We start from the raw sequence: 20,318 nt of genomic DNA, 5'->3' as shown, positions 1-20,318 counted from the left end.
CACCAGGTAGACTATAAATGATAATTTTAATTCTTTGAATCTTTAATTAACATTCACTTATTGCTTTAATCCTGTAGCTCTACTAGGTCTTCCAGCATATTATAGAAATGAAGGCAGTAACTACATATATCCCAGGCTTGACATGGCCTTAAGAGGAATGCCCGTCACACTATTAAGGATAATGTTCACTGAATGTTTACTAGATAATCTGTATCAGGATACTTCAAATTGTCAGTTTAAAATTATGTACAAATGTATCAATTGCTTTTTTTGCATCTATAATTATATGATGATTGTTTTTTCTCCTTTAATCTATTAGTGGAATGCACTAAAGCAACATTTATTTTTTGATACTCAAGGTATCTTGCTTCCTTTTATAAACCCTCCTCAGAATTGTTAGTTTTTTGAGGTTATGTTGCTAGGTACAAATAGGTTCAAGACTGCTGAATTCAAGAGAATTTGACACTATTAGGGTCACTTAAAGACAAGGCTTTATGAAAAAATAATTAGAATTTTTCTTTCTTTTGCTTTGAAGCCATCTATTTAGAATGCAATTTAGGACCCTCTGTCTTTTAATCCAACAGTCTCACTAATTTACATGTATTACAATCTCCTATATATTTATTCTTCTCTCTTATGATTTCTTTGAACACTGTTTTTCCTTGCTTGTTTTATCCCTCTTTTTCTGCTCACTCTACGATTAAATATGTTTTCTTGCTACCCCCACCCCTATCAAACTGGTCTGAAAGTCACATACTCTTCCTATATTTTAGAATTTTCCCTTTAAAGACACATAGTTGGTTTAACAATCTAAAGATAATTAATGCTTCTCCACTACTACCTCAAGAATACAAGTTTCTCAAAACAATACAATGACCCTTCTCTTCTTACACATCAACTTTTTACTAGTATTTCATTTTAACCATTTCTTACCAAAATTTAGTTTTTGGTTTTTTTTTTTTCCTTTTTAATAGCTAATACTTTTCTTTCTTTCCTTTTTTTGCCTTACTGCTGTTGCTTGTATCTTTTTCTTTCTGGGTTCAATTTCTTTCTTAAGTATGTATTTTATTAATCTCTTTAGGAAAGAAATAAACATGTCTCAAAATGTCTTTATTTCCTTCTTTCTCTTGAATAATAATGTAACTAGCTCTGTGAAGTTATTATCTTGGGTTATCAGTTTTCAGTGTTGATTTCACTGAAAAAAAGGTTTCCAGTATAATTGACACTCCTTTTTACAATGTCTTTCTGCTCAGAAAACTTTGCCAGCTTTTGCTCAGTTTCATCACAAAGTACACTGCACTTCAGCATATTAAGCCCTGTGAACTGTGGAACTTCTTAAGCAGCATTTTCTATGATATTGCCCTGCCTCTATGTTTCAATTCTCTTCTATCTTTAATGAGAAAATCCTATTTTTTCTTCCAGATCACCAGTTTTGTCTTAAATGGCCTAGCATTTAACAGTCAGCAACTTTTCACTTGCACGATCATTTTTGTGTTTCCTTTGCCTTGTGGGTTACTTGAATATTTTTTTGCACTCCATTTTATCTATATAGCATTTTGAGTATATCTTATTTTTATAGATTTTTTAAAAAAATATAACAATTTACTGATGCCAGTAAGTATAGAAACATTACTTCCCTTCATGTCTCTTTTGCCTTTTGCTGTTTATAATTTCCTAAATATTTTATATACATTGTGAACCACATTAGAAAATGTTATGATTTTTACCTCAACTATCAAACATAATTTAGCAAACACAAGAGAGGGAAGCATGCTTTCATTATTCTTTCTTCCTTCCTGATGTTCCAAGATCCAGTCTTTAATAATTTTCTGTTAAAAAAATTCCCATAGACAATCTTTCAGGGTAGATCATTGGTGACAAATACTTTTAATTTTCCTTCAGATAAAAGTGTCTATAGATTTCTTCTCTTGCTGTGTCTTTGCAGAGATCCTTAGCTGGTTGGCTTTCATCTCTGTACCTTTCAAAAATCTTCTTAAGTTTGTTTTATAAAGAGAGTTCAGGGTTTTTAACTGCTGTTGTTGTTCAGTCACTAAGTCATATCCGATTCTTAGAAACACTATGGATTGCAGCACGCCAGGCTTCCCTGTCCTTCACTACCTCTCCGAGTTTGCTTAATGTCCACTGAGTCAGTGATGCTACCCAAACATCTTATCCTCTGTCACGCACTTCTCTTCCAGCCCTAAGAGTGTCTATTTCACATTATCTAGAACTGGATGTCTATGATCATTTTACAACTTAGAAACACTATCTGATTCATTTCACATTTAATGTTTTGGATCTGTTTTTGTTTTAGATATTTGTAAACACACTTTTTTTGGTTTCATTTAGTTTGTCATGTTATTTAAATCCTTGATATGCTATTTCCAATACCTGTTTTGAATGGTTATGTGTTTTGTCTTATTGAGAACTCCTATTCTTTAGCGATGTGACTTTACCAATCCCATTAAGCTTGAGCTATAGCAATTTCCCTAAACACGTATATATTCGCTTCTGTCTGGCACTCTGTAAGTACTATGAATCTTAAGACTAATTACTTTGTTAATCTCTCCACATCAGATTGGGGTCCATCCAGGATGCCAAACCCAAGTTTGGGGCAAACTGAGGGCTCTGATTTCTTATGACATCTAGGGTACTATAGCTTTTGATTTCCTTGTTATTTCTGACATCTACAGGACACTTTATGAGCTCAGATATATTTAAAATATTTTTTTGCTAATATTTTTTTAAATCTTTTACATAAAAAGAAGGATCAGTGTTCAGTGTTTTTCTTTTTGCCCTGTTTATCTAGATCTGCCTAATTCCTATTTATAAATTAGGTTTTAATTTAAACACCACTCATATAGATAGTAAAGCTCTTTCTGACATCTAGACTACTCATCCCTATAAAAATAAACAAAAAACTCAAACAAACAAACAGCTATGAATTCTGATTTAGCAATGAGGAAAAAAATCCATTCATAGGTACATGAACTACTTGTTAGTAAAAGAATACTTTGTACTTCTATGTCATTAAGAGATATCTTTCAAATAAGTTTTAAAGTAACTATCAAAATGTATATTTGGATTATTCTATTAATTATAATTATGAATAGTATTTCTAACTTAGAAAATTTTGAGGTGTAAGAGTCATAGTCAGAAGGCACTTGGATGCATTTTAAAGAGTTATGTAACAGTGTTATTTTAAATTACAGTATTGAAAATATATTAGAAATTATATCCTTTGTAATTGTTTAAGCTTATGATGTCACAGTTGAATTTGGAAGAGTGCTGATGTTCTAAACGGCTACAAAAAAAAGTATGAGGACTATAAACAGTCAAGTAAAAAATGAACAGGAGAAAGGGTGGATGGTATGTTGAGTTCAGTTCAGTTCAGTCGCTCAGTCGTGTCCGACTCTTTGAGACCCCATGAATCACAGCACGCCAGGCCTCCCTGTCCATTACCAACTCCCGGAGTTCACTCAGACTCGTGTCCATTGAGTCAGTGATGCCATCCAGCCATCTCATTCTCTGTCATCCCCTTCTCCTCCTGTCCTCAATCCCTCCCAGCATCAGAGTCTTTTCCAATGAGTCAGCTCTTTGCATGAGGTGGCCAAAGTACGGGAGTTTCAGCTTTAGCATCATTCCTTCCAAAGAAATCCCAGGGCTGATCTCCTTCAGAATGGACTGGTTGGATCTCCTCGCAGTCCAAGGGACTCTCAAGAGTCTTCTCCAACACCACCGTTCAAAAGCATCAATTCTTCAGCGCTCAGCCTTCTTCACAGTCCAACTCTCACATCCATACATGACCACATAGCCTTGACTAGACGGACCTTAGTCGGCAAAGTAATGTCCCTGCTTTTGAATATGCTATCTAGGTATGCTATCTAGGTTGGTATCTTTTCTTCCAAAGAGTAAGCGTCTTTTAATTTTATGGCTACAGTCACCATCTGCAGTGATTTTGGAGCCCCCCAAAATAAAGTCTGACACTGTTTCCACTGTTTCCCCATCTATTTCCCATGAAGTGATGGGACCGGATGGTATGTTACTATTTATTTAATAAAAGAAATGAGGATACATACACATATTCATATATTTATCTGCTATCATTAAAAAACAATAATGGAAGCCTAAACAATAAAGGCCACTGTGATAATTACTTCATATGAGGATGGAAGGTAGATGTGATTAGGATGAAAGTTAAACTTATCTGAATATATTTTGTATAAGAGCTGAGATCTTTCAATATACTTTCATTACAGATTTGACTTTACATAATTTTAAAATAAAATTTTAATAAAAATCAGTAAAAAGAAAAAATAAAATGAAAATAAAATGCATACAGTTAGCAGTATAACAACAAAGAGAATAAATATGTCAAATGACTATAAACACAGTAATTTGAATTCAAAGTCTTAGACCAAAATGAAAACCAACCCTAACCTGATTTCAGTAATATATGTTACTAATGATGATGTCGATATTATTATTCTGTGACGACTAATATTTATGAAATGTGGAATAAATCAAGCAGTTATTTCATACTTTAATTCACCAGTGTCTTTGAGAACTAAGGTTATCAACATGGGACAAAGAAAAAGTTACAAATCTTGCAGTGGTGAATTTGAAGTATTAGAGCTTATTGGATGTATTTTATATTAAAATACATGATGTATTTTATATTAAAATAGCTCATGATGTATTTTATATTAAAAATTTAAAAACAGAAAACCTTTATATTTCTTCTTTCAGCCCACTGAAAAGGCCTAAAAATAATGACCAACCTGACAAAAATAAGCATCCCTAAGCATCCAGACTGTGAATTTGAAATACCATTTCCCATTCAAAGGAACAAAGATCATTAGGCCAGAATGTACAAAAGGAGACTGAAACACCTTGTTTCAGTGAAACTGAAAACTTCCCACATAGCAGGAAGACCATTAAAGGTCAAAATCAAAACAGAGACAACACAATTTCAGATGAGACAATCTGAAATTTGCTAAGAATAGCAACAATTCGTAAAACATTAAGTATACAGATTAATGATACTGAAATTGAAGACTCCTTGAAAACAAAACCAGAATCAATAACAAAGGAAGGTTAGATAAATGAGACTGGCCACAGGTTGGTTGATAACTGTTAGATCTGAATGGTGATTACATGGTGTACCACTCTGTCTACTATCACATATATTTTAGATTTCCCACTATTAATAACAGTGTGAGGATATAAAATAATTTTGATTTAGAAAAATTATAAGTGAGATATAATTACTTATCCTACCTAAGCAGGATACACTAAAGCAATTCTGCATAGAATGGTAAGAGCAGTATTCATTCTTAAGAGGTGAGTTTTAAAGCATTATTTTAAAATAGCACTTACATTTTATCAAATAAATCTCACAATATAAGACAATTAACCACTTTAAACATATAATTTGAGAGATTCTTTTGCAAATGAACAACTTACCTCTCAAAAGGTGCTTGGACTCTTTTAATTACATGATAAACAAGTATGTCTTTTGCCAACATATATTTATCACTTATTGATGTTATAATTCTTAGACATCCAATAAGCTCTAGGTACTTATAATAGTCATGTACTAAAGAGTTTAAGTCAGCCACAGTTGCTGCAGTATTTACCTGTAATGAAGAAAATACACCCAGTATACTCATTTACTTGTGAAAGAAATTTACATATTTCATATTTCAAATGACACATTACTTCATACTCACACTTCATACAAAAGTACACCTGAGTGAAGTGAAAGTACACCAATAATTATTTTCCTTGAATAAATGTCTGATAATCCACTTTAACACTGTATATATCTGCCTCAAGAAGGCTAGTTTATAATTCCACGTTAAAAATACATTTATTTATTTATAATTGGTTGATGATTGGTTTATAATATTGGTTTGATTTCTGTCATGCATCAACATGAATTAACCACGGGTGTATATATGTCCCCTCCCTCTTGAATCTTCATTCCACCTTCAGCCCATCCCCACCCCTCTAGGTTATTATAGAGCCCCAATTTGAGTTCCCTGAGTCAAAATTCCACTTTAATATAGGAAGCTATTTACATAAAAGGTAGTAATTGACATAGAACAGTTACACAGACTAGAGAGGCAAGAAAGATGATCTGCAGAGATTTCATGAATGAGAAAGTATAGTTTGAATATACTTTTATAAATTTCAAATATTTCATCTGAATAAAAATGAACAGACTCAAAAGAATATTTGAGGCAACAGTATACATAAATATTTGACCATTTATGAGCCAGACACTTTCATGTAGTTAGCTCTTGAACAAAGTTACAGAGAAAGACAAAAATAGTAGGCAGTCAATCCCATTTGAATGCAAAACCTCCTTGGTATTTCTTTTTCCCCAAAAAACTTTTCTCCCAGGTATTCCCTCATTTATCTCGGATCTCAACTGTGATCTCAGAAGCTTTTCCCGACTACCCTTTTCAAACTATCTTCACGCTCTAATGGGCTTCCCTTGAGGCTCAGCTGGGAAAGAATCCGCCTGCAATGTGGGTTGGGTTCGATCCCTGGGTTGGGAAGATCTCCTGGAGAAGGGAAAGGCTATGCACTCCAATATTAAGGCCTGGAGAATTCCAAGGACTGTACAGTCCATAGGGTCACAAACAGTCAGACATGACTGAGCAAACTTCCACACTCTACTAGTTGGGTATGTTTTAATCTCATCCTCCTAACCCACCACCCTGAGTTTTAGCTGGACATATGGCAAAACTTTCCTTACAGCTAGATGTGGCCTTATGTGACTAAGAGCTGTCCAATAGAACATGAGTGAATATGTATTAAATTTCCCTGAACTCTATTTTCACTTTCTCCCTTAAGAGCATATTTCAGCTATGAAGACAATATCCTAAATGATTATACAATGAGAGCTGTTCAGGCGCTCAGTCGTGTCGGACTCTGTGACTCCATGTCACAGCCAGACTTCCCTGTCCTTCACCATCTCCCAAAGCTTGCTCAAACTCATGTCCATTGGGTCGGTGATGCCATCCAACTATCTCATTCTTGTCATCCCCTTCTCCTCCTGCCTTCAATCTTTCCCAGCATAGGGGTCTTTTCTAATGAGTTAGCTCTTTGCATCAGGTAGTCAAAGTACTGGAGTTCCAGCTTCAGCATCAGTCCTTCCAATGAATACCCAGGACTGATCTCCTTTAGGACGGACTGGTTGGATCTCCTTGCAGTCCAAGGGACTCTCAAGAGTCTTCTCCAACACCACAGTTCAAAAGCATCAACTCTTCGGCACTCAGCCTTCTTTAAGGTCCAACTCTCACGTCTGTACATGACTACTGGAAAATCCATGGCTTTGACTAGACGGACTTTTGTTGGCAAAATAACGTCCCTGCTCTTTAATATGCTGTCTAGCATATGCTGGTCATAGCTTTTCTTCCAAAGAGCAAACATCTTTTAATTTCATGGCTGCAGTCACCATCTGCAGTGATTTTGGAGCCCAAGAAAAATAAAGGCTCACTGTATCCATTATTTCCCCATCAATTTGCCATGAAATGATGGGGCAGGATGCCATGATTTTTGTTTTTTCAATGCTGAGTTTTAAGCCAGCTTTTTCACTCTCCTCTTTCACCTTCAACAGGCTCTTTGGTTGTTCTTCACTTTCTGCCACAAGGGTGGTGTAATCTGCATATCTGAGGTTATTGATATTTCCCCTGGCAATCGTGGTTCCAGCTTGTGCTTCATCCAGCCAGCATATGACATGATGTACTCTGCACAAAAGTTGAATAAGCAGGGTAACAATATACAGCCTTGACATACTCCTTTCCCAGTTTGGAACCAGGCTGTTGTTCCCTGTGTGGTGTTAACTGTTACTTCTTGACCTGCATACAGATTTCTCAGGAGGCAAGTAAGGTGGTCTGGTATTCCCATTGCTTTAAGAATTTTGCAGTTTGTTGTGATCCAAATAGTCAAAAGCTTTAGCGTAGTCAATGAATCAGAAATAGATATTTTTCTGGAATTCTCTTGCTTTGTCAATGATCCAGCAGATACTGGCAGCTGGATCTCTCGATCCTCTGCCTTTTCTAAATCTAGCTTGAACATCTGGAAGTTCCTGGTTCATGACCTGTTGAAGCCTAGCTTGGGAATTTTGAGCATTACTTTGCTAGCATGTGAAATGAGTGCAATTGTTCAGAGTTTGAACATTCTTTGGCATTGCCTTTCTCTAGGATTGGAATGAAAACTGATCTTTCCCAGTCCTGTGGCCACTGTTGAGTTTTCCCTATTTGCTAGCATACTGAATGCAACACTTTCAAAGCATCATCTTTTAGAATTTGAAATAGCTCAAGTGGAATTCCATCACCTCCACTAGCTTTGCTCATAGTGATCTTTCCTAAGGTCCACTTGACTTTGCACTCCAGGATGTCTGGCTCTAGGTGAGTGACCACACCATCATGGTTATCTGGGTCATTAAGATCTTTTTTGTATAGTTTTGTGTACTCTTGTCACCTATTCTATTTTGTTAGGTCTATACTGTTTCTGTCCTTTATTGTGCCCAATACAATGAGAGGAAGGAATTCAATTCTCTGGGTGACCTGGTGAATCACAATTGTACCTTTAAAACAGGAGGCATTTCTGTACTGGCCAGACACCATTTTATGCTTTGTGGGCCATATGGTGCTTGTCCCAAACTATTCAACCCCACCACTGTAGTGTAAAATCAGTCACAGGCACATCATAATGGGTTTGGTTGTGTTCCTATAAAACTTTGAAAAGGCAGCAGGCAACACTTGGCCTACAGCTATAATTTACCAACCCCTACTTAAAATCTGGATTTTAGAAAAAAATTAAATATCTGCCTTTTTTTGAGCTTTTGTCTTTTGGGTCTCTTTGTTACAAAAGCTTAGCCTAATCTTAACTTATTATACCCCAAGCATTATCTTGGAAGAGACATCCTTCTTCTTATTCTGTTCTATATTATGATATATTTTACTACACGACAGTATATAACATATTTGATTATCTTGTCTTTCTTCTCATAGGTAAATTCTAAGGAGGCAGGGGTTTTGTTTAGTTCACTACTTTATCCTCAGTGTTAAAACAAGTACGGGATACACAGCATTTGTTGACTGAAATCAGTGAAGAAACTGGCAAAGAACCAGAGTAAATAAAGCCATGAGGAGAACTAGACACCTTAAGGGCCCTAATGAAGAGTTTAAACTCCATTCAGTAGGCAATGAGAATCCATCAGGATTCTTAAAGAAGAAGGCGATGTGGTCAAACCTATACTTGTAAAAGAATCATCCGGCGTAAGAAGATTAGAATAATATCTTAACTGTTTAAACACAGATATAAATTTCATATATTAAGCATACTAGAAATAAGAAGGAAAGGCCATTCTTAAGAGACAGATGCCTTGACACAAACTGATGAACAGAGTATGGAAGAGTGATAACAACCCTGTCTCCAGAATAACTTGGAAATAAAAAAATCTCTTGAAAAGAACATGAGAATCAGGCAAAAACCCCCAAATTCTGGGAAAAAGTTCTGTCTTAAACATGTTGGCTCAATTTGGTAAGAAGACCCAGATCCTACCTGGATCTAAACATTGGGGGCCAAAAAATACAGGCCTGGAAATCATCAGAAGGTTAGGAACGAGAAGATGCTTTCTTCTCACTATACAGAAGGAGGACTGTTAAGACAACACTACCTAAAATTACCTAAGTTTCAGGGGTAGCAAGAAGTATTTAAAAAGACAATAGTAGTTAAATGTACCAGGAAACAGAATATTAAAGAAAACAGCAGAAAGGATTTCAAATACAATGGTGATTGCAGAAATCAGAGGAGATAAGGAATTAGGAAAGAAAGGCCTTCATATGTGGAGATTTAGATCCCTGCCTATTTTAGTAGGTGACAGGTTAAGGGAAGAAAAGTTCAATGGATTTCATTGTCTCAGTTTCTAAACCAACAACACATGGACAAAGATACTTATCTCACAGGGTATTACGGTAAGTAAACTGATTTTGTACAGGTAACATGTGCAGTACAGGGCTTAATAAATGGCAACACTTTTTAGGAAGGAACATAGAGTCTCTCCAACTATTTTCACAGAGAAGAAAGTCAGCCTGGTCTTTCACTCCACCTATCACTCATATCTCCCTGCTGTAGGAAGAAAATACAAATTTTCTGCTGGTAACCATCCTCTCTTTAGATCCACCTGCCTACAAGGAGCACTTTCACCTGCTCTTTAGCATGCAATAAGGAACCTGACTTATGTCATCTCTGGCAGAGCAGATAAATCCATCTAGTTCTGAGAAGTGTAACAAGCCATTCTGACCACAGATCTAGGCCACATTATCCAACTGGTTTTATCAACATTAAGCATGGAACTTTGATCTCTAGCTGTTTGTTCTTTACATCTATCTGTTAAGTGATTGTTAACTTTGCTGGTAAACAAAAATATCTACACCCCTTAGTTCAGTTCAGTCGCTCAGTTGTGTCTGACTCTTTGCGACCCCACGAATCGCGGCACACCAGGCCTCCCTGTCGATCACCAACTCCCGGAGTTCACTCAGACTCGCGTCCATCGAGTCAGTGATGCCATCCAGCCATCTCATCCTCTGTCGTCCCCTTCTTCTCCTGCCCCCAATCCCTCCCAGCATCAAAGTCTTTTCCAGTGAGCCAACTCTTCGCATTAGGTGGCCAAAGTACTGGAGTTTCAGCTTTAGCATCATTCCTTCCAAAGAAATCCCAGGGTTGATCTCCTTCAGAATGGACTGGTTGGATCTCCTTGCAGTCCAAGGACACTCAAGAGTCTTCTCCAACTCCACAGTTCAAAAGCATCAATTCTTTGGTGCTCAGCTTTCTTCGTAGTCCAACTCTCACATCCATACATGACCACGAGAAAAACCATAGCCTTGACTAGACGGACCTTAGTCGGCAAAGTAATGTCTCTGCTTTTGAATATGCTATCTAGGTTGGTCAAAACTTTCCTTCCAAGGAGTAAGCGTCTTTTAATTTTATGGCTACAGTTACCATCTGCAGTGATTTTGGAGCCCAAAAAAATAAAGTCTGACACTGTTTCCACTGTTTCCCTATTTCCCATGGAGTGATGGGACTGGATGCCATGATCTTCATTTTCTAAATGTTGAGCTTTAAGCCAACTTTTTCACTCTCCTCTTTCACTTTCATCAAGAGGCTTTTTAGTTCTTCTTCACTTTCTGCCATAAGGGTGGTGTCATCTGCATATCTGAGGTTATTGATATTTCTCCCGGCAATCTTGATTCCAGCTTTCTTCCAGCCCAGCGTTTCTCATGATGTACTTTGCATAGAAGTTAAATAAGCAGGATGACAGTATACAGCCTTGACGTATTCCTTTTCCTATTTGGAACCAGTCTGTTGTTCCATGTCCAGTTCTAACTGTTGCTTCCTGGCCTGCATACAGATTTCTCAAGAGGCAGGTCAGGTGGTCTGGTATTCCCATCTCTTTCAGAATTGTCCACAGTTTATTGTGATCCACACAGTCAAAGGCTTTGGCATAGTCAATAAAGCAGAAATAGATGTTTTTCTGGAACTCTCTTGCTTTTTCCATGATCCAGTGGATGTTGGCAATTTGATCTCTGGTTCCTCTGCCTTTTCTAAAACCAGCTTGAACATCAGGAAGTTCACGGTTCACGTACTACCCCACAAAGAATATTTATTATTCTATTGCAGATCCATCATTTATATTCAAATATATCTAGAACATGGGCTTCCCTGGTGGCTCAGACAGTAAAGAATCTGCCTATAATGCAGGAGACCTGGGTTCGATCCCTGGGTCAGGAAGATCGCATGGAGAAGGGAATGGCTATTCACTCCAATATTCTTGCCTGGAGAGTTCCATGGACAGAGGAGCCTAATGATCTGCAGTCCATGGGTCACAAAGAGTCAGACATGATGAAGCAACTAACATATAACTAGAACACAGTCTACATCTGAACAAACAGGTACATTTCTTACCCTGATCATAATCTGTGCCACATCAAAGTCTGAAACATCGTCTAAAATTGGTTGGGTATTTTCTGGTCCATAAGCAAGGCAGTTAAATAAGGTCTGAGAAAAGAAACCAGGTGAAGGACCACCATGAACCAAAGAAATGGCAATCATTTTGCCAGCTTCATAGTAAAGGTTCTCCTTCAGAGCTGTAAATATAGATAAAAGATATCAAATACACTTCTTTTATTAATAAATGATAACCATCATATATAAGTAATAAATACATAATAAATCAGAAATTTAAAAAATCCAAGCATTAGACAAAAAATAACCTAATTCAGACACTATAATAATGTATACTATATAGATTTCAACTAAAATATACAATTTTCAATTCTATAAAATTTTTTTCTGAATACAAAGTAACACCCTGTTGTAGAAAAAAGATGTAAATACAGAAAATCTTTTTATAAAATCACTTATAATCCTACCACTCTGTAATAACCAGTGCATACACTGCGGTATATTTGTGTCTCATGTATATACAAATATATACGTAAATAATTTGACTTCTGTTTTCTTCCACTTTACTGTACTGCAAATTTTTAAAATATTATTTGATATTATTCAGATCTATAGTTAACGAATGCATTAAAAATGATTTACTGATGTGCTACAACGTAAACCATGCACTTATTACTTGTTACCCCAGTTGAGGACATTTTCAACTACATGAGACACAATGTTATAGTCAACATGTGTTACACATTCTTATTTATATATCTTTTGATTATTAGGATAGATTCCTACATATGATATTAGTGGTTCAAAGGATGTGAACAATTTTAAAATTGCTGATATACAAAATAGTACAAATTTACTCTCAACAGTATTCAGTTTAGTTCAGTTTAGTCGCTCAGTCGTGTCCGACTCAACAGTAATGCTACCTTAATTGACAGGTATCATCATAGCTCTCAATATTTTTCAATGTCTCATTTAAAATGTTTTAGCTACTTTCATAAGTCAAAAAGATATCAAGTAAATTTTCCTTTATTTTTTTCTAAAAAGTGTTCAAAGTAATTTATTAATAAGTAACAGCAACAATACCTGAAATGGTAATAAAATTCCCTTAACAATGATCTTATGTACTACACATTAATAGTCACATATTACAGATGAAGCAACTGAGATACAGAGAGGCTAAGCAATTAATCTAAGAATATGAAGCTACTGAAGTAGAAGTGTACAAACTGAATTCAGATTTTGTGACTTCAATTCCATGTACTCTCTCCACTGTAACAAAACTGTTGACCTTTTTTTTTTTTTTAAAATAAAGGGAGTATAGAATTAAACTGTGTGTACTGTTCAGAGTACTAATGATCCTTGGTAGTTTCTCAATTATTTCAGGCAACGGTGAGGAAATTCTAAAGAAAATATAGAAGGAAGTCAACTGAACGAAATGTCTTCTCGCTCTCTCCAATTCCTATTACAGCAAAAGTGGTTATAAAAGTTCCTAAAAAGAGAATGCTAGAATTAACCAGTGTTTCAAGATGCCTGTTTTAATTACAGTATTTCTCCACCAGAAGATAGAAAAGTATCATATACATAACTCTGAAAAAAAAAAATTCTTGAAAGCAAAAGTATGTTAAAAATCTGTTATACATTGACCCCAAAATTATGTTATACAAATTCTAGGTTGTGAAGAAACATGCAAACTGCAAATTTCAAATATATAAACAAAAAGAGCTCAAAAAATTATTCATTGCATTTGGTCATTCTATTCAAATCAATTTAAATATAAAGTACATTTTTAAGAAATTACACTTAATTGTGGAATCACTGGAAGATACTGCTATAGCATATTCTTAAATAAAAAATATTCACTATAAAAATTATTTTTAGAAGTATCACTTTTCCCCTTCTCTGTGATTTATCATTATTTTATTAACAAAGTGATTATACATTTTGACTACAGGTACTGAGTATCAATTCTAACCTTACACATGCCATATTCAGTATATACAATAATATAAAGAAAAATAATTACCTTGAGAATTTAAAGACAAGTTCTTTGACAAGGACCCTTCAAACAATGGTGAGTTCTCAAGTTGCTGCATTAAGAGACTTAGGAATTCTTGCTTTGATCCAGGCTGCTCTCTTCCAAAATGATCATTTTCATTAACATACACTATTTCAATTGTATACGAAGGATTAAAGTTTTTATTTCTGAATCCATCTAAGGCACTATTCCAGATATTGGCTTTGTTGATAAATACTTTTTTAGGCTTTTTCTTAACTTGGAATCCTAACTCTATAATTAGAGTCGAGATATCTCTTCTAAATTTGCTGCCTTGCCTATAAAACATGAATTTAGATATAGAGGTAAGTACTCTAAAGTACTTAACATGACACAGTAGTTATACATTCAATAAAAAAATAATAGAGAAAAGATTAAAAGGAAGTTCTTCCCCAGCTCAGTTCAGTCGCTCAGTCGTGTCCGACTCTTTGTGACCCATGAATCGCAGCATGCCAGGCCTCCCTGTCCATCACCAACTCCCAGAGTCCATCCAAACCCATGTCCATTGAGTCAGTGATGCCATCCAACTATCTCATTCTCTGTCGTCCCCTTCTCCTTCTGCCCTCAATCTTCCCAGCATCAGGGTCTTTTCAAACTCCCACCCAAAAGCAGGCAATGGTTGCCATGGGAAGCAAACACCAATAACCTTAGTTCTAAATTCTTGATTCCTTCTGCCCAATCTTCTACCAAATTAAAAGCATCTAATGTTATAAATGATTTATAAGAATGGTGACAGATGATTATGCCAAATTTGATCAATCCAGCAGATGCAGGTATAAGAGCCAAGAGTTCAAACTCTTACTTCCTGGCCATATTTGCTTAACTGCACCTTACTTCATGTTCACTAGCTTCTTTAAAAGTAGAGCACACTAATCTCTGCTTATTACATAACAGACCTATAATTTTAAGAGATTACATATTTTAATTAGCATTTATAAACCCTAAATAGTAAACCCTCTAAATAACAAGTATAGTATCTGGAAACTAGTTAGGAATGCAAATTCTTGGGTCCCACAGCAGATAAACAGAATTGGAACCTCTGAGCATGAGGCCGAGCAATGGGTCTTAACAAGACTTGCAGACAATTATATAGACTAACTCAATTGTTCCCTGCCTCAGTTTCTCCATCTGTAATTAGAATTAATGAATTCAAAATAATCCTGTTAGAGGCAATGTCCATGGATCATTTTTCTACATCAAGTTGGGGACTACAGTTTGAAAAGCACTCTTTCAAACTACAGTAAGATCAGCTAATACTCTAAATGTATACAGAGCCATACCCTGTTAAAATTTTCTCAAAATAAGGTTTTATATATATTTTTTTCCAATTCCAAATACATACCTCAGCACATCTTTACGCTGGTCTCCAGGTGACTGTCTGGGTAATTTAGGTGAAGACTCCTCCAATAAACAATCATTTATTCCCACATTAGTGTTGGGTAATGCATGTTTTTTGGCTTTCTCGAATTCGCCTACAGATTTAAAACCCAGTGTTAGCATAACAGACGGCTTCCTAGGTGGTGCTAGTGGTAAAGAACACACCTGCCAGTGCAGGTAGATGTAAGAGACGCAGGTTCGACCCTGGAGGAGGGCATGGCAACCCACACCAGTATTCTTGGCCTGGAGAATCCCATGGACAGAGGAGCCCGGCAGGAGCCTGTAGTTCATAGGGTTGCACAGAGTTGGACGCAACTGAAGCGACACAGTACACATGCAGACAGTGTAACAGAAATACAGGTGGAAATTTTTTAATATTCATTTAAATGAAAACATCTTCGTTCAAAATTACAGAATATTACCTGCGCTGTAGAGAATACTTCTACATTCCAAACATTCCCAATTTTGTTCCCATGACTGTAGTGAGGAACAGGCTAAATGTGTTCCGCTAGAACCACAACACTGACAGCGCTTTATTTCCCATTTGCTGAGGACATAAAGAGAAGCACATATTTACATTCAGTATTAACTTAAGCATCAGCACCACCACATGCCTCACTGCCCATCTCACACACACAACCAAAGAAAGGAAAATTATCTGATTTGATACTGTATTACTTTTTCCTAGTGCTTTTTTTCCCTATTTATTACATTTGTAATCTCCCTCTTTGAATAGTCTCTTTTAAAAACTATTTACTTTTATTTATTTATTATTGGCTGCATTGGGTTTTCATTGCTGTGCACAGGTTTTCCCTAGTTGTGGAGAGCGGGGGCTGCTCTTCAGTTGTGGTGCATGGGCTCATCATTGAGGTGGCTTCTCTTGTTGCAGAGCATGGGCTCTAGGGCTCACGGGCTTCAATAGTTGTTACACATGAGCTTAGGAGTTGTGGCACACAGGCTTAGCTGTCCCTACGGCATGTGGGATCTTCCTGGACCAGGGACAGAACCAGTGTCCCCTGCATCGCAAAGTGGATTCTGAACTGTTGGACCACCAAGGAAGTCCAATATTCTCTTTCTAAAAATAGGGAATCTAAATAACACTGTGAACGTGCACATACACCCAAGAATATAAACACTGGAAAGAATATGACTGAGAAGGAAAAAAATTTTCTTTTATACTTGGAGATGATTATGCTCATAGGGAGACTGCTATGTCAATGTGTCTGATAAGAAGCATTCAGTAAATACACTGTCTTACCTAAAATACTATCTTTCCTATTCAAGGTAAGGAATTATTTCCTATAATAAGCTTGCTCAGATACCTCAGATACTTTGGAGCTCACTAGGATCCATATTTAGCACCTGACCTCCATTCATATTCTCTCTGATTTGCTCCCTGCCAGCCCCCACTCCCAGTGTTTCCCCTACTGCTTTGTGACCTGTGCCAGTCTGTATCCACATTTTCTGTATGGCTGTGGGTTATGCTGTGCAGACTCCTCTCTGTTTGGTTATGAGTACATCTGTCTATATGGGGATGGATGTACTCCCTGAATGTGTGGACACGTGGGTGATCAGAGAGGTAGGTGCAGAACTTTCCCTCTGCTAGGTGTGGGCAAATCTCTGTGGAAATGGCTGTATAGGGTTGTGTCATCTCTGTCTCCTCTATTCCCCAGATAGTCCTGCCAATGGAGGATGAAGAGAAAGATGACAGCTAACATACGTGCTTATATACCAGGCCCAGTTCTCACCCTTTACATGTAAAGTTTAATCCTCACAATTTTAGAAGGCTGGAAAAAAGTTACCACCTTTTAAAGAAGAGGAAACCAAAGCAGAGGTGTGTAAATCATATGCCCAAACAAACTGACACTGCTAGTCTCACAGTGAGGCTTCCAATCCAGTTTACCTGGCTTCAGACCATGCTCCTAACCACTACACCATGCTGCCTTTCAGTAAAATTACCTTCCGATCTCTAGAACGAGAGGGAGTGAGATTGTAAAGGAAGCATTCAGACAGCAAGAATCTGTGTCCTAGGAGAAAAAGCAAAGTAGCTGCTGGAAAGAGTAGCAAAGGATTAGGTGACCAATGGTATACAAGAAAAATAAATAAATTATAATCAAAATAACCTACAATGGATTTAGAAAATGTCAATATTAATGAACATATTGCTTCTTAGAACTCTAAAGCATGTTACTGTCTACAAAGCACATTTACAAACAGTCTTATCTCTGCCTCAGCACAACTCTTGAGCGGGGTATTTTAGTGCTTACAAATGAATAATCAGGGTCACCAGATCAAGTAACTTAGACAACAATACACATTACTCGACATCTTCAATGAGATCTCAAGCCTTAATGAATCTTTAGTCTAGTGGCAAAGACAGATTTAAATAACATCAACTATATTGTAACAAGCACAATGAAGGGAAAATTGAGCCCAGAATGGGGAATGAGTAGTAGCTTCTTAGGAGAAACCTTCCAAAGCTGCTAAGACTTCAGCAAAGTAAGTAATAACTCACCCAGCAAAATCATTTTCCATAAGAAATAAGGCTCCTAATATTCTGCTCTGCACCTTAAGTTTCAGTTTGTCATGTTAAAATGTATCAAAATTTCCTATATAAATGTCAACAAAATTAATTTGTTACTTTTTCATAAAAATAAAAATACTCTTGATTTCTAGCACTCTATACACAGTGTATGGGTTTCCCTGGTGGCTCAGAGGTAAAGAATCCACCTGCCAATGCAAGAGACATGGGTTTGATCCCTCGGTCAAGAAGATCCCTTGGAGAAGGAAAATGGCAACCCATTCCAATATTCTCGCCGGGGAAATCCCAGACAGAAGAGCCTGGTGAGCTACAGTCCATGGGGTGACAAAGGTTGGACATGACTTAGCCACTAAACAACAACAACACAGTATGTACACGGAAGGCACAAAATGATTGTCAAGATTACAGCCAATGTCCACTGATACACAAAAGAATAATCAGTAAATTTCAAATACTAAGCCTTTTTTTTTACAGTGATCTAAAACAAATACTGATAGATTAATCTAGTTTCTTAACTTCTAGAACAGTGTCATACAACAGAAATATAATGTAAATCATATATATAATGTAAACTTTCCCAGTAATCAGATTTAAAAAGGTAAAAGAAACAAGTGAATTGATTTGAATATTTCTGAAATATAATCATTTTGTCTGATGTAGTCAATTTAAAAAATTATTGACAAGATATTTTAAGGTCTTTTTTTTTCTTTCTTAAAAAAGAATTGCATCACTCCCAGAATTCATAGTTTCAAGACCTAACACCCAGTACTTCACAATGCGACTATATTTGGAGATAGGACCTTAAAATAGAAAATTATGGAGACTTCCCTGCTGCTCCAGTGGCTAAGACTCTGCTGCACTCCCAATTCAGGGGGCCCTGGTTGGCCCTCGTCAGGGAACTGAATATCACATGCTACAACTAAGAGTTCGCATGCCACAACTAAATACAGAAGATTACACAGCTAAGACCTGGCACAACCAAAATAAATATATATATATTTTAAAAAGAGATAAAATGAAGTCATTTGGGTAGGGTTTGAATCCAATGACTGGTGTCCTAATAAGAAAAGATTAAGACACAGAGGGGGATACAACTAGGAGGAAGCCACGTGCAAGCTAAGGACAGAGGCTTCAAAAGAAGTCAAACCTGCCAATACCTGTACCTTGGACTTCAAGCCTCCAGGATTGTGAGAAGACAAATTTCTGTTGTTTAAGTCACCCAGTTTGCGGTATTTTGTTATGGCAGTCCTAGCAAACTAAGATGCATGTTAAGCGTTCAGTGTGTGATTTTACACTTGCAGCACCTCTCAATTTGGAACAGCCACATTTCAAGGGCTCACTGGTCAATTGTGGCTAGTGGCTACCACAGTAGAGCTCTAGGAAACAGAGCTTCATGAAAATACACCACAAAAGTTACAAGTATGCCAGCTGCAATAATTTTTCTGTAAACATATGCAAATAAATATTTAATAAACATACCTCATCTCAGATTAAAACTTCAAACCCCCTAAGAGCAAAATACTTCACTAACTAGGAAACCTACTTTCTCAAGTTGAAGGTTTTAAAAAGGACACTAAGTACAAGTGAACTTTCCCATTTACCTATCAGGCACATTATAGTCTCGCCCTTCTTTGCAACGACATCTTCGGACATCACAATGCTCATAGTGCTGCAGAAGCTCTTGATAAGCATTTTCCTCTAATTCCCAAGATGCATCTCTGTAAAAGAAGCAATATATAAAATGGACTTTGGCCTTAAATATTACATAAAAGGATATCAATCTAAAAATAAACTCGTAACAAACTTAGGAACAAGAATAAAATTTGTTTTTTTAGGATCAATCATTCAATTCAAAATATAAACCCTTTAATGTTATCTTATCCTATAGTTCATTAGTCTCAATGAATTTCAAATATTAAATGAAAAATTAAGTAGAAATTTTCTGAAACTTGTATTTCTCTTAATATTTCACTTCCAATTTTTAAAATTTCAAGTTTAGTACCATTATTTCTGGATTTTCTCACCTTTAAATATTAACAAAATTCTTTTCATACACTTTAAATTTAAGCCACATCTTGATTCTCATATAATTTATACATAACATTCTGAAGCCTATTATACTTTTGTATAAGTCCATGAATATGGTACACAAGTGAGGTATACAATTATTAAGAGACTATTAACAACTAATGAGACAGTTAAGTCACAGTGCCTGGTCCCAAGAACTGGCAATCTGAGGAGGAGGAGGAAGTGGTAGTGAAGTAGGCTTTAGATTTCCCTTTTTGAAATGGCTGCTTATCTATGAGTACTTTTAATCAATATAAATGACTATTTTTTCCATTTTTATTAAATTCTACATTT

At 36.2% G+C, this 20,318-nt stretch overlaps 1 protein-coding gene across 5 annotated transcripts in view; it reads right to left on the bottom strand.

Moving 5' to 3' along the window:
* The window catches only part of G2E3 (G2/M-phase specific E3 ubiquitin protein ligase), a 73,313-nt gene that overhangs the window by 6,335 nt on the left and 46,660 nt on the right, over positions 1-20,318 (bottom strand). For all 5 annotated transcript variants that reach the window (XM_069559454.1, XM_069559456.1, XM_069559455.1 and 2 more), the window contains 6 exons: positions 19,559-19,675; positions 15,838-15,962; positions 15,381-15,510; positions 14,009-14,316; positions 11,986-12,167; positions 5,467-5,639 (listed from right to left, as the gene is read on the bottom strand). In XM_069559454.1, coding sequence (XP_069415555.1) covers positions 5,467-5,639; positions 11,986-12,167; positions 14,009-14,316; positions 15,381-15,510; positions 15,838-15,962; positions 19,559-19,675 — 1,035 coding nt within the window. The remainder of the gene's footprint in view (positions 1-5,466; positions 5,640-11,985; positions 12,168-14,008; positions 14,317-15,380; positions 15,511-15,837; positions 15,963-19,558; positions 19,676-20,318) is intronic.

This window comes from Ovis canadensis, chromosome 18, assembly GCF_042477335.2.
Source record: "Ovis canadensis isolate MfBH-ARS-UI-01 breed Bighorn chromosome 18, ARS-UI_OviCan_v2, whole genome shotgun sequence".
NCBI lineage: Eukaryota > Metazoa > Chordata > Mammalia > Artiodactyla > Bovidae > Ovis > Ovis canadensis.
This window is presented reverse-complemented; position numbering and strand designations above follow the sequence as displayed.